Here is a 15,177-nt window from a genome sequence, read left to right as displayed (position 1 = left end):
ACCCGGTTTTCTATCACAAACAGAGGAGAGCGGCCACCCTCTCATCCCCGGACATGTGGTGCACCCAGCAGCAGCAGCAGAGGAGGAGGCACTAGCAGCAGTAGCAGCTCGGGCAGCAGCGGCGGTGACGGCGTCGCTTTCTACGTCTTCTGGGGTTCTTTTGTGTTTAATTTCCCTTCTTTTGTTTCCTTTGGGTATGAGCTTGCTGGGGGCCTACAAGAAAAAGAGCAGTTACGATGGATATGAATCTTTGCAGCTGGTCGATAGCGGAGGGGATAGCTTCAGCATCGGCAGAGGGAGCAGCGGCGGCACACTTGGAGGCTCCATAGCGGCCACCCTCGGACCGAAGGCGGGCCCGCTGAGAGAGGAGGACTGCAGTACCATGGACAGCTCAGGTAAGAGCCCCTACCGCCTCCGGCTGCTTTACGAATGGCGTTTGGAGCCTTCGTGGACGCGGAAAGGGCTTTAATGAAGGTGTTTTGACTTTACTGAGTGTTACCGCGGCCTGTAATTGTCTTGGTAGCAGTGGACAACATAATGGCTAACATAAGTGAAAGTAGCCTACAGAGGAATCCTAAAATCCCAGACCCCACCTAAGAGACTGTACTGAGCTGCTACTGTAAAATAGATGTAAACATATATGTCATATATGAATTTGTAAATACGCCTCACTCTTCTTGCATGACCTATCTGTCCCTATCAACTTCAAACAGGCTTCTATAGATTCAGATGTTTACTGTATCCAAAAATGTGTTCTGAATTTTTTAAACACTTATCAAATTTTTTCTATTAAAATTACGGGAAAAGTCTATGCAAAGTAATTTTATTGCTATATTTGGGTGCTATCTGCTACGTAGACCATATTTCATGGTTTATTTACTTTGCACATGGGCTTTAAGACCAAAATTCTACCGCAACTGTAGCGGAAATATCATATGTCAACAGTTAAGAGGATAAATCTTGTTTAGTTTGGGGCGGTAGAAGCACAAATCCTCTCTGTTTAGGTTTTAATCTGGTAGTTGTTGATGGCAGATTATAAGCCCCACATATCTGATCTATAAGAAAAACAAAAACCCCGTGGATGTTAGTACTCCAATCCACCAAAGTGCTGTAATTTAATCCAGCTGTTTGAATTCATTGGTTTTGACAGATTCAGTTTTTTGTTTAAAAATAAGTCCTATAGGGTGGTATAGTTTTGGGATAGTTTCTGTTGCCTGTGCTCCTTCCATACTTACTATTCCTAAAATAGCAGACTCCATGATAAGAGCCAAATACCTGGCTCATGATACAAATATAAATTTTTGTCACATGCCAGACATTTGGCTCTTTCCATGCACTCTGCCACTTTTAATAATAGCAAAGCATTAGCATAACATCCTATGGACCTCTATATAGAGTCATGTGATGAATGTGAATATGAATGCTGATCAGGCTTCCTTCTCTTATAAATGTATACAAGTAATAATTTGAACATGTCAAGTGTGAACAACCAACTCAAACTTAAAAATAATTTCCAGTTTTAAAAAATTGAAATGACGACACAGTTGTCCAAAAATATTAGCACCGCAGTTATTAATACCTATATTACAGAATAACAACAAAAATTAAAACATATGCAAAATAAATAAATAACATAAGGCTGATAGGCGTATCTAGATTGTGAGGCCTGTTTGTAGAATGTGTGTTCACCACACTGCAGTACTCTGTGGAGTCAGCCAGTCTCCAGAGATGAACATTTGTGTGAAACAAAAGAAGCTGGATGAGGAGGGGTAAGGAAAGGGGATTGTGGGTGGGGAATGGGGTGGGTGTGCGGGGGCACTCAGATGTGTCAGATGTCTGCCTGGCCAGTGTGTACAGACAACCTTTTTGATCTGCGTGTGTGTGCATGTGTGTGTCTATGTATCCATCTGTTTTTCCCCACAATGCTGGATGCGGAGGGGTAAAGGTTGGCACTCTAGGAGGAGGGAACCACATCCAAACAAGCTATTGATCTTTCTCACAAAGCCAAGGGCCCTCTGTGCTGCTGATTTCCTGTGCTCTCTTCCTCTAACTGGCCAGGCTAACCGCTGCTCTATTACCTGATAGAGCCTGTATCACAGCCTCCTCTGGTGTCTCCATTAGCAGGGTTTGTCACTGTAGTTGGCTCACTAGCCAGCAGACTCCCACATCCATCTGGTCATGGACACAGAGGCACATGGGCGAGCTACCAGACCAACAGGAAAGCAAACAGGCAGATTCTAACAGATCTGCAGGGGGATAATGACTGAAAAAAACAGAGATAGGCAAAATGTGCTGAAGCAAAGGTGAGGGTCACATTGAGGGTGTATGACTACAAGGTAACCACACTCTAATAAATATAGATAAAAACAACTTAGGAAATATATAGAAAATAAAGTAAGCCTGCACAATAAAAAATAAATAAATATAACTTGCTTAATTAAGCACTGGTATCATTTCGATTGTAATATTTCAGCAATACAATAAAACTAAAGGCCCTAATGATCTTGCTGAATACACCAATCTTTACTTTTCTTTCACCACCGCTAAATACTTTCTAAGTTATCGTGTAGCTAGCTTAGATTTTTATTGTCTAATTTAATCTAGATTGGGGTTTCTAAACTCTGTGGTCACAGGATGATTAATGGGCCATTGAAATCATGTTAAATACAATTTTTCTTCTTAAATATAGATTTCATTGCCTATTTTAATGTGAGTCCTGTGGAGTTTGGCATTTCACAGTCTGTCTGAAATGATCATATCTCCAGGCCTATGAAACAATTTGTTGTTGTAAGCAGATGCTGCTTCAGTTTAACAGTTTGAGAATCACTGCGTCAGCTTTATAAAACGTCATTTGGTGTAAAGTAGCTGATACAGCTGACACTGTGCAATTAAACTGACAAAAAGGGAACCACTTAGGATAATTAGAATATGGAAAAAATATAGACGTGTGAATGGTAGATCACTGGTCCAAGTTCGCTTTCCAGTTTGGTTTCAGTCTTCAGCAGGGTCCTAGTACTTTCCCCCAAAATAAGCAATTGTTTATCTTTTGAGTGAAGGGTTAAAAAAACCAACCAACATCACCTTGTAGGATCTTACTACAACACTTTCTGCCATTTACTGGGGCTAATTTATACAGAGCATGGCATAACCCCACCACAGTTTTACATCTGTTTAAATAACTCAGCTGTTTGTATTGTCATTGTATGTTTATCAAACGTGTTACATGTGACGATAAATAGTTTCTGTGGACACTGCAGTGCCCATAGAAACTCTTCCACTCTTCATTATAGCGTTGCTTCAGCTCATTGAGGTTTGTGGGCATTTGTGTATACACAGCTCTGTTAAGCTCGCTGCAGCATTTCAATCGGGTTGAGGTCTGGACTTGGACTGGCCCATCGCAACACCTTGACTCTTTTCTTTTTCAACCATTCGGTTGTAGATTTGCTGATATGTTTGGGATTGTTGCCTTAATGCAAGATCCAGTTTGGACAAGCGTTAGCTAAAGCTAAGGAGGGTGAAAAGAAAAGTGTCTGGACTTCTTGAAGTTTCTTGAAGACGTTTAACATGTCAGCTGAGGAGCTTTTTCAGTTCCAAGAGCAACTGGTGGAGAGTCCCAGATTTTTTAAGCCCTATTGGGAGTGTCCCTAAATGGTTTCCAAATTAATGGGCTGCATCCTCCCGAGGCCGCATTTGTAGACCGATTACGTCACAGCAATGCGACAAAGGCTGTCCAAATTCGTAGACTCCTCCGAATGCAGCTGACAAATGCATCCTCCTTTTCCCCGAATTTGAAGGATGGGTTGGGTGTATCCTTTGTGGCCCACTATATCCCAGAATTCATAGCGCGGCCCAGCCAATTCCAGTTTTCAACAATGGCGGCTGCTTCTAAGTTTAAATATTACTCTTATTACTCTTTCTGGGTCACAAAATAAACTTTTAACATATTTTCAGGCGAGAATGTAGCTGTGTAAACTTCATATATCTGCTTGGTTTATCAAGATATCACATATTTGCAAAAGTGCTCCGACGTTTTCGGCGACGTCTGTTACCCAACAGCTTGATAGCTAGCTGGGAGCTCGAGGGTCACTAGAGCCGGCGAGAACGGCAAACTCCCAGCACATGATGTTCAGATCACCGTGGTCTTTCGCTACTCAGATTAAATGTGATATATAAGTCACTTAGATAAACTAAAAATGTTATTGTTTGGCTTTTTTCTGTGTTTTATTTGTTCGTGAGTAAATCGGTTTGGCTGAGATTAAAGTTTATTGATTTGATTAGATAAAATAAAACTTTATTAATCGCTCGGGTGGGTTCCTCCTTGGTTTTCACACAGCTGAATAAACGTCAAACAGAAAACTGATTAAACAGAAGTGTGAGATGGTCGAGAATTTACGCCAGTGTCATGTTATATTTCAGATAGCAAGGAGCAGACAGCTGAGTTTATTAAACTCCACCGAGACAGCAGTGACGCAAATCTGAAGGCTAGACCGCCGTTTACTTCCGGCCTACCCAATCTTCTGAGGACCCTGCCCACGTAGACTGGACTTTAGTGTCCCTAAGAGGGTTAGCTGAATGTTAGCTGAAGCTAGCATTTGATGCTAGAAGAGTTTGGAATACAGACGACTTAAGGTTTGACTCAGTGCCTGCAAGGTGCTCAGGTTGTGTGGTTTCAAAACAAGCCCAGATTATCACCCCTCCACCTCCATGCTTGACAGTTGGCATGAGGTGTTTGTGCTGATATGCTGTGATTGATTTTCACCAAACGTTGTCTCGTCTGTTTGAAGGACATTGTTCCAGAAGTCTTGTGATTTGCTCAGATGCAACTTTGCCAGCATGTGCTGTGCTGCCACAGTCTTTTTAGAGAGAAGGGATATCCATCCTAACAACCTGCACTTATTCAGTCTTTTTCTAATTGTACTGTTATAAACTAACGTTTAGCATGCTAACTGAGGCCTGTAGTATCCGAGATTTAGCTCTTGTGGTTTTTGCAGTTTTCCTGAGCGTTGCACAGTCCAACCTTGGCACGTGTGTTAACACACACTTGAATGCTCCATTTCAGCAAACTGACCAAAGCTTCTGGTTTACTTTAGGTCCTGTAAAAAGTCTTTCACAAGACTGTATGTAATGATGAAGTTTAAAACACAGATGACACAGATTAGTCGGGTTTGTTTTTAACTATCCCAAGCAGCTTTAAGGATCTGAAGGTTCAGAAGTCGTGACAATCTTTTTTAAAATTATGAATTTCAAAACTTTTGTAAAAGAATCAGTTTGCCTAATTCTCTGTCAGCTTCCTCCTACACTTAGTCAGAGCTGTAATACCAGCGTGTCATGCTTTCAGCAGCATGTAAAGGCTTGCTTGTCATTCAAGGGAGCGGAATACACTTCTGGTTAAGCTGTGTAGTAGATGATTAATCATAGACTCCTTGTCTTATCAGCAGCATCTATAATTAAGCAGATTAGCGTCGGGTTGACACTGCAGTTGTTGAAATTCAGGAAGATACAAGGCCTATGATTATGGTACCCCTGAGGTTAAGTGCAGGGTTTTTGCCTTTCGAGCTTTACTGTTGTCCCTGTGCATCTATCTGTGTCGTTAACACTATGCTGGATATTGAGGGAGTAAGGTTTGAGGCTATAGAAGGAGGGAGACATATGCTGACAGCCAACAGATCCCTCTGGACATGAATAGAACTGCCTTGTCTTTTTTCCTCTCACTTCAGTCACCTCTGTCTTCCCCTCCTGTTTCTATTGGTCAGCTTAGTGAATGTGATACTAGGCAGCTGAGGAGGGGCGATGTAGGCTATCGGACCGGCCTTCTTTAAGTGAAAAAGCTCTTTTGGATGTGACATTTCTTTATGAATGTTTGCTCATTCAGCATCACTGCTGCTTCTCCATCTGTACAGGTATCAAACATGACTGACACATATACTTAGTTCTTGATGTCAGGGTAGAGTGTAGGATCCTGGTTTTCTTAATCCTGTCAAGGTCACTGACTGGCAGATGTGTATGCCAAGGAGCTTAAAATGGGTCAAAACGTACCACTGAAATCACAGCCTTGCCTAAAAAAAGGAAAGAGGACTGTTTTAGCTTTTATTGTTCAGTGTAGACACGCCCAATGATGCAACTATATTTCTGAGATAGGTGACTGGATCGATCGATCGATCGATCGATCTATCTATCTATCTATCTATCTATCTATCTATCTATCTATCTATCTATCTATCTATCTATCTATCTATCTATCTATCTATCTATCTATCTATCTATCTATCTATCTATCTATCTATCTATCTATCTATCTATCTATAAGACATGTTTATGCAGTTACATTGTATAAAAACTCGACTTAACACTGGTAATCTTTGCTGTTTGCAAAGTTCAATTCAATTTTTTTAGCATGGGGGAATTTTGGTGTGTCACAGGCTGCAAGAGTTTTATTTCTCAGTAAAAATAAATCCCTGTCATGCACATCATGCCTCAGCAGTCAGAGACCAAAAGTCTAATTTTGGAACTTAGTGAAGAATCGCTGCAAATACATCATGCATGTGGCGAAGGAGTCTCTGTCGAAGGAGTTTGAAGCAGCTGCTGTATGTGGTTGTATATCAAACTTTGCACGCAGCTTTTCTCCTAGACGTTGTTTGTAATGTCTTTGCGTCTTTCCAAGCTCCTAAAATAAGGATGGAGTTGATGCTTTCAAGCTTCTGATCCAATTGCAAAGAAAACATTTAGCAAAATGTCAAGTTTTGACATTTTGATAACATAGCAAAAGTATGTGGGTAGATGTTTCAGATAAAAGTGAAATTTTTTGTTTGGCTTCTGATTTTGACAACCTCTGAGCTTGGCCTGACAGTCTGACATGCTGGTTGGCTGACATGAAAGGCACGGCAGCCAACCAGCATGAAAACAAATATGTCCTTGCATAGCCCTTTAGCTATTTCTATGAGCTATTCCTGTCATATTCCATTTTCAGAGTTAGAAACATCCCACAAACTACTAACTAGTGGTACAGTAGTTTCTCGTTATAATGAACCATCTGTGTAACCTCAATAACCCTTTTCCCCAGTACTGTCCAGATGAAAGTCATCGATAAACCCATAACATCTTTAAGAGTGTGAATCTGACATTTCCAACTATTTAAACCAAAGAAAAACTTTGTACAGACTCAGTCTGTTTTTGCATAAGTGCACAGTGTTCCTTCTCCTGCATCACTGGGACTTTTCTTTTTGAAATAGAAGAAGAAGTTGCCTGTTAAAAATATTTTGCAATACTTCCATTAGTTTATCCAGGCCAGTGCAACACATAAACTAAGCTTTCTTTGTTTTTAATCATGGGGAAAAACCCACTTGCACATACGTGAAGATGAATTATAGATGAGGAAAACCAAAAAACAACCCTACTCTGGGCCCGATCTAAAATTTGATGCTCAGCTAGCTTAATGATCCCCACTGACCGGTTTGGTTGGGAGAAGCTCTTTTCACTCCTCACAGATCATAAACTCAAGCACTGACTGAATGCTTCTCTGTCGGCAAGTGCACATTTCTGCAGACAAGACAGGTTGTGCATGAAGCATGATGCTAGGACGAGACTTTGCCTAAAATCCGGTTGTGGGTGTTTGTCTGCGGCATCATGTTTAATGTCGGTAGATTAGTCAGCACTGCCAGATGATATAAAGTAATGACATGGTGGTTTCTATGCACAGTAGGTGAAGAGGGGAGACAGAGGAGGGAGGGTCTGAGTGACTCAGATTAAACACATGGGCCTCATCCAAAGTTAAGAATATATGCAAACACACACAGATGCGCATGAGCTGGTGTGCATTTTAATGTGTGTTTTGTCTCTTATGTCCTTCTCCATCATTCCTTCACACCTACACACATGTTTACTGAGTGTGTAGAGCAGTGACTCATGTTCATCACCAAATGAAAAACCTCTGAATTAGGGCTCGAAGGACTGTGTGTAAATCCATCATTTGCGCAAAAACGTATGATGGGACGTTTCAGCAGAAGGTTGCCCTCCTCTCACGTGTAATTTTGGACGCTTTCCCTGCGCCACAAAGGTGGGATCAGCTGCAATGACTGCCCTAAAGCAAAATGAAGTAGGAATTTGTAGGACATTAGTGACATCAGAGCTTGAAAAGCTTCTTGCTCCTTTGTTCTCAGATATGGATGCAGGCTATGGCGGAGGACTGCTGGATATGGTCAAGGGAGGAGCTGGCAAGTTCTTCAGCAACTTTAAGGACAACCTGAAAGACACGCTGAAGGACACCTCCACCAAAGTCATGCATCAAGTTGCTACGTAAGTGACCACTGCATTCATATGGTTTCATATTACAGGAATGAATACAGTTTTGCTCAAATGTTATACTAATAAGCAAAGATTATTTTTCGAGAGACTTGCGCAACAAAAGCAATGGAGACTTGGTCGGCTACTGCAACTGTATAGAAGTGATGATTAAAAATAAAAAAAACTCTTACGGTAGTTGATAAAAATGTGGCTGATCTTATGTTCAAGGTTGTCGTGTTGTTTATGTCCAGACAGTGATTTTTAGCCTCACATTAACGTCTATTTCAAACTGACCTGAATATTGTCAAAGATCATCACTGTTGATGCTTTCCAGCAGTTTTCAGGTGAAGAGTTTGAGGTTTTCAATCCTGAAGGGAGCACATCCAGTGAGGAACAAAACCAGGATCGTACTTCACTGGGTCAGATGGTCAATACAGAGCTCTGCTGGAACATGGATGGACCTGAGGGCGAGTGTCTGGTGCTACCAGCATGTCTCATTCATCCGAGCATTTTTTGGCCAAACTAACCCAGACCTTGCCCAATACCTGGATCACTCACAGGAGTGATCAGCTCTCTGCAACTTTGTTCACATCCCAAAAACGAAAACAAGTTAAAGCATCGCAGAAACAAAGTCTGACCAAGAGACAAAAAGAAAAGAAAAAAAGAACAAAAACAGCCCAGAAGTGCTCAAAATGATGACCTTGAATATAAGCTCAGTCAGTGCTTCTGATTTTTACAGATACGATTTTTAGTCATTGTGATCACATCTAGTTTATCTTGAGTTTATTACCATGTGACACTGAATTAAATACACTGTGCAGTCAAACACAAGGGCCAGGGGTCAGAATTGGCCCGCCAGAGACTCCAATCAGGTCCACTGGATGGCTTTGGAAAATGTGAAGGAGGGCATAGATTTTGGACTTTTAACTTTATTTTCCTAAATTTTACAGTTTTTCTACTAACCAGGGACCCTATTGTCATTCAAACCACACCAAAGTAATAAATAATAATCTATAATTTTTCTATAATTTTAGAAATGCTAACAGATGTCTCACATTAATTGCTGCAGCATTTCTTATATTAAATGAAATTAAATGTGTAATTCACTTCTTTACCCTGATAAAAAAGGAACCATACTTCAGATCAAAGTAGCCAATGTATTTGGCAAACAATTTAAAACATGTTTGACATCCCCGCTGTAGATATTTTTCTAGTGTTGTACAGCTAAAGATGAATACTGCACACAAGTCCAGCTTAAATCTGTGCTTCAGTAGTGAGCGAACTGGTTAACCGAATGCTGTTTCAGATGTTGATCACAAGCGTCTCCAACTAGCTTTAGAAGTGAAGCAGCAGAGCGGTTGGGATGGAGGGAGGAAAGAGTGAGGTTTCAGAGTCTGGCACGGCTCGGTCGTCCCAATGTGTTTGTGCACAGGCATCTGCACAGGGCGGCACAAAGAGGCCTCTGTATTATCAAACACACACACACACACACACACACACACACCCTACGTTGCTCCCCTCACTATTGACTCAGCAAGTCTGATTGTGAAATTTCCTCTCCAGGGTCTCTCCCTTTCTGTCGCTCACATCTTGGCAAACTCCCACTCTCCTGTCCTCTCGTTCCCCTTGTGTTTTTCGGTTGATCGACTGCCCGCTTGGCTCCACCTTTCTTCCTTTCCTCTCTGCCTCCCTCTTTGGTGTCTATTGCCCCACTTCTGGCTGCATTATTCATGGCGGTTCATTGTGCCAAATGGCCAGAGCACTGCTGATACAGAAGGATTCATTTCATTAGGAACCTGTGTGATGCGATGTGAAGTGTGTTTGTGGGGACTGTATATGCATGTGTGATAAGGGATAATGGAGGGAGGAGAAGTAGGCTAGCTCATACCTTTTGCTTTCTTAAACAGTATGCATTCAGACCACTTCCAAACAATTCTGTTTCGATTAATATATCATTATTCCAGCAAAACATTCAATATTTTCTTGTTATGTAGTCTTTTGGTTAAGTTGTTGCTTAACAGAAGATGAGTAAATAGATTTTAAGCAAATTTTGGACTTTATCTCAAATGTGACTGCCAATATTCAACCGTGTCTGCTGACATGGACAAAGTGTTAAGGCAGGTTTAAATGAGATACAAGAATGTCAACCAAGGGAAAAAAAATTCCCTTGAGCTTCCTCAGTATAACGTGACACCTCTGCTGTTAAACGGGCCTTCTTTGAATGCCCCGACAGGTCTTGATCCGTTCCTCTCTGCTTCTGTTCTCATGCGTAGTCAAGGGAAAGAGCTGCTTCTGAATTATTAAAACCAACCTGTGTTTCTTTACGTAGCTGAAGAAGAAAAATTTGCAGGGCAGGCGACTTGAAGCAACAATGTGTTTGTGTCTGTGAGAAGCGCAATGAATATGGAGCCTTGATGGCTGTGCTGGTTTTGTGAATAACACGGTGTGCTTGGTCTGCACCCAGGCTGTAACCCCCACTCCACCGACCTCCCTATCAGACACACATTAATTTGCCTTTTCCCCTCAAGTTTTCAAGCTTTGATCTGCATCTAAAATTCCAGTTTTCCCAATTTCATTATCCATGTCATTTTTCAGACACCTAAACATACAGAACACAAACTTACAGCACATCTTATCTACAAAATAAGAAACTCTGGTGAATTAAAAAAAAAATCCCACTGTGATTTTGAAGAGTGAATGAAGATAAATCAGGCCCCGAGGATAGATGATTGCAGTGCAAACACTATGTAGCCACTTAAATTGGTTTAAGCAGACATGCTATAAAAATCCTGCTTAAACAAAATGAAGACAAGTGAATTTTAGAGAAGACCATAGGGGAAATGTAGAGAGCCCGACTCTAATATCCATCGGGATCTAACCCACTTACATTGATTTGGTTGAGACTATGTTTGTGTAGTCTTGAGAGGTTCTAATAGAGCACCTCACTTCTCATGTATTCAGCCTAAAATGTCTTATAAGCTCAGGGTGTTTACTTTCTCGGAGGAAAGCATGAACATGAAGTGCTGTACTGCTCAGAATGGGTTTAATAACATACCGGTACATCTATACACCAACCCAAGCAAGTTTACCTTTTGGGGGTTTTTTTACTGTTTTTTTTTTTTTTTATCACAAAATGTGAGTTATTGCATCAGAGTTAATACCAATATCAAGTTGAATAAAGTAGTGCAGCAATAAGAAAGTCACATAAAAATTAATAACTGCTAAAAATTGTTGTTTTGTCTCTCAGGTCAGATAGAAGAAAGAAAAGATCAGTGGTGACCATTAGTGATCATGTAATCCATAGAAAGATGCCAATGATGGGGGACCTGTTACAAGCCCACTACAGTAACAAAGTTTGGATGCTGTGTAAACTGTAAATATAAACAGAATGCAATCATTTGGAAATGTCATAGACCAATAGAATGTAGAAAACATAGATAAAATGTTTTGGAATGAGAAAATGTACCACTTTAAAGAAACTATTAGCTCATTTTGAATTTGACGGCAGTAACTCGTCTAAAGAAAGTTGAGACAGAACTGCGTTTACCGTTGTGTCTTCTCTTTTGTGTTCTTGGTGAAAGGTCTGGACAGCAGGCAGGCCACTTTAGCACCTGGAGTCTTCTACTATGAAACTGTGCGTTGTAATCCGGTAGATGCAGTATGTGGTTTAGCATCGTATTGCTGAAAAAGACGTTGTCTGAATGGGAGAGTATGTTGCTCTAAAGCCTGTATATACCTTTCAGCATTGAAGGTGACTGTTCAAGCAGTCGTTTCCATAGGCACTAGTGCACCAACATCCCAACAGAGATGTGGACTTTTGAACTGAGAGCTGATAGCAAGCCAGATAGTCTCTCTCCTTTTTAGTCTGAAAGATGTATCAACAATGTGTTTCATATTCACTAAACAGTTTTCCACTTCCATTTCAAACAACCTCTGACCCAGAGAAAAATCATCGGCCTGAAGAACTGATTTTCAGCCTTGTCATTTAAAGAGATTTGTCGGGGATTCTCTGAATCTTTTTGATTCGGATGTTCAGCTACTGTGTTCTGAAAAAGATCAGATAAAGTACTTTTACATCAAGGAACAATATTCTGATATGTTTCTGAAAATGTTTTACAATTAGAGACATTTTTTGCAGATTGGTAAACATCTGTCTATCTTTACTTCTCAGAAACTCTGCCTTGGTAATATGATCCTTATTACCAGCCTGTTACCAAATAACCTAATTAGTTGCAAAATGTTTCTCCAACTGTTTCTTATTAGTACCCCTTACCATTCCAGCCTTCTGTCCCCCTGTCCCAATGTTTTAGAGATCTGTTGCTGCCATCAGTACAATAGTAAAAAGTGTTTTAGTTCTCTTTCGCCTCACTTTTGTAGACATCTTTCTTCTAATTGGCTGATACTCACAAACAGGAGGTTTGAACAGAAGGTGGGTGGGGCTTCTGTGCTTACAGCCAGTACCATGTGCCTTAAGGCAGCGGTCCTCAACTCTCACGGTCCGTGAGAGTTGAGGCTTGGGTGCTACAACTCTCACAATAAATCTTCTTTTTTTTTGGTTCCGGAACTGATTTTATTTGTTGTATTTGTCCATGATACCTTAAAGGTTGTGAAAATATTGTCGGACATAAACCGGTCCATGGCGCAAAAAAGGTTGGGGATCGTTGCCTTAAGGGGCAATGTCCATAGCTGAAGCAAAATGTCTGAGCTTTAGCCAAACCTGAAGCTCAGAATGTAAAGTCCAAAACCAGTGGGTGACGTCACCAAGGCTACCTCCATGTTTAACACTGTCTATGTCTGAAACCAAGCAGTCTCAAATGTGGCTCACAGGGCTTATTTGGACACTAAATAAATGACCTCTTTATTTGAAACTCTGACTATGTTTAATTGGAACATCCCCCATTGTAACAGTATACATATGAGAGAAAACTAAGATGTGGAATGATATATTAATGGTATGAAATACTAACATCCGTACAGGGATGATAAGTTAATGAATAAGCATTATGTTATCTTAATGAGCTAGCATGATTAGTATCTTGGTAAACCACAATTTTAGAAGTGAGTCCTTCAAATTATTAGTCACACAGTTGCTAGACTGACTACCTTTAGATAAATTGCCCACTTGGTGGGAAAAAAAAGGGATTCAGTGGCAGATTAAACAAAGTCTGAGTCCAAAATCAAACCTTCTGACTATTTATGTGCAATTTACATCAAAATGTATCTAATCATTTTCCAGCAAGAGGAAATTGCACCAGTCTCGTCATTATCTTTTAACTTCCTGTCTGTTAGACATGGGCTTGTTTTTGATTGTGCGCTCTGATATCGACTGCATATCAACAGCTTTTATCAAATGTCTTTGTGTAACACAAAGGACTGACAAGACATTTTTTATAGCAGTCTGAAAAAACATCTGCTGGCATTTAGCATCTCCACAGTAATTAGATCAACGCTCCACCACAGCTGGGATCAGCTGGTCGTTACCGTTTTTAAATTGGTCTTGTCAGGTGTTGATAGTGGTGTTATTGTTATTAGCTAGTTGGGGGGTGTTCAGATTGCACATTAATACAATATTTTTTATTTTTCATACTGGAGATGCGTTTCTCTATTACACACAGTTTAGTTGGCTCATAATTGTGTACCTGTTTCCATGGTAATAGATGTATTATTCAGCATAGAAATAGGAAAAACCACACATATGTACACACAGAAGTGTTAATATCCAGCAGAAATGTCACCTTTCTGATCTCCCAGACCCGATTTACTAATAAAAGTATAATGTAAAGATAAAACTGACCTTTTTTTCCACATTAAATTGGTCAAACGTTGACTCTGCTTTTCTACTCTGGGAACAACAAACACTCTGAGATCAAAATAGAAGCTTCAATTGTGGTCCAATTACCTCATTATAGAGGACTTACATGCAATGCCCTCACTGTTGGATTTAATTAAGGTTGTTTGTCTGTTATATTGTAGTATATTAGCAGTTACATTTTTTTTTTTAAGGCTAAACTACACAAACGGCCTAAATCAAAGGACACATTCACGTGATATGGTACGCTTGGTTTGTTTACAGAAAAACCCATGACTCATTTAGCAGTCTAGCTGAGAAGGACTGCATTACATAACCAGGTCTAGGACTGCAGCAGGCCCATATGGCACTCCTCCATGATCACACGGAATGACGGTCCCAGCTAGGCCTAGCTTGCAGGATTTACACAGTAGGCAACAAGCCAACTCAATTTGATTCGCATTAGCCTACAAACCTGTCTTGAAAGATAAATGCAACTACAGTGAGCTGAGCCTTCCTCTGCTGCTGTCAGTTGTGAGATTTTCTTTTTGTGAGTCATTTGTCCAAAAACAAATTTTCGTCTCTCACTCTAACCCCACCCTGAGCCTTTTTGGCAGTGTTTCATTAGTACGTGTTTCCACCACTGCTGTGCTGGAGCACTAGTGGACTGCTTGTATGTGAGTGCACCACAGCTGCCCCCACAGTCGAAAAAAAAAAAAAAGGTCCATATGGCAGAGCTACATTTGGCAATGAAAGGCAGTGCTGCTCAATTTAAGAATTCACATATGGTATTTCTTTGATCCCAGGCAGTTCAGCCTAGAGTGGTGAGCCCGAACAAGATAACAGCTCTAAAGCCTGTTGAAGTTAATCACTTGGATATGCCTGTAATGCAGTTCAACCTGTGAATGACAGAAAGGTGGATCAACCTTTTTGGATGCTGGATATTCTTATACTAACTTTTTATATATGCATCATTTTGTCTTGGTAGCTAAATGCACAGAAACAGTCATTATGAATCTCTAACATTTCCTATCTAAATCACAGAAATACAAAAGCAAGGTGATTTTGTAAAGCCTACTACAACTTATATTTTAAACATTTATTGAGAT

The 15,177-nt window shown here is 40.5% G+C and overlaps 1 protein-coding gene across 4 annotated transcripts in view; it reads left to right on the top strand.

Moving 5' to 3' along the window:
• Window positions 1-196: 196 nt before the first annotated feature.
• The window catches only part of dnajc6 (DnaJ (Hsp40) homolog, subfamily C, member 6), a 33,089-nt gene continuing 18,108 nt past the window's right edge, over window positions 197-15,177 (top strand). For all 4 annotated transcript variants that reach the window (XM_085252341.1, XM_085252339.1, XM_085252340.1 and 1 more), the window contains exons 1-2: window positions 197-395; window positions 8,157-8,292. In XM_085252341.1, coding sequence (XP_085108467.1) covers window positions 197-395; window positions 8,157-8,292 — 335 coding nt within the window. The remainder of the gene's footprint in view (window positions 396-8,156; window positions 8,293-15,177) is intronic.

The sequence above is a fragment of the Mchenga conophoros genome, linkage group LG17, assembly GCF_057382185.1.
Source record: "Mchenga conophoros isolate Kocher_MC1m ecotype Shallow Benthic linkage group LG17, M_conophoros_male_GT1.1, whole genome shotgun sequence".
Lineage (NCBI taxonomy): Eukaryota > Metazoa > Chordata > Actinopteri > Cichliformes > Cichlidae > Mchenga > Mchenga conophoros.
This window is presented reverse-complemented; position numbering and strand designations above follow the sequence as displayed.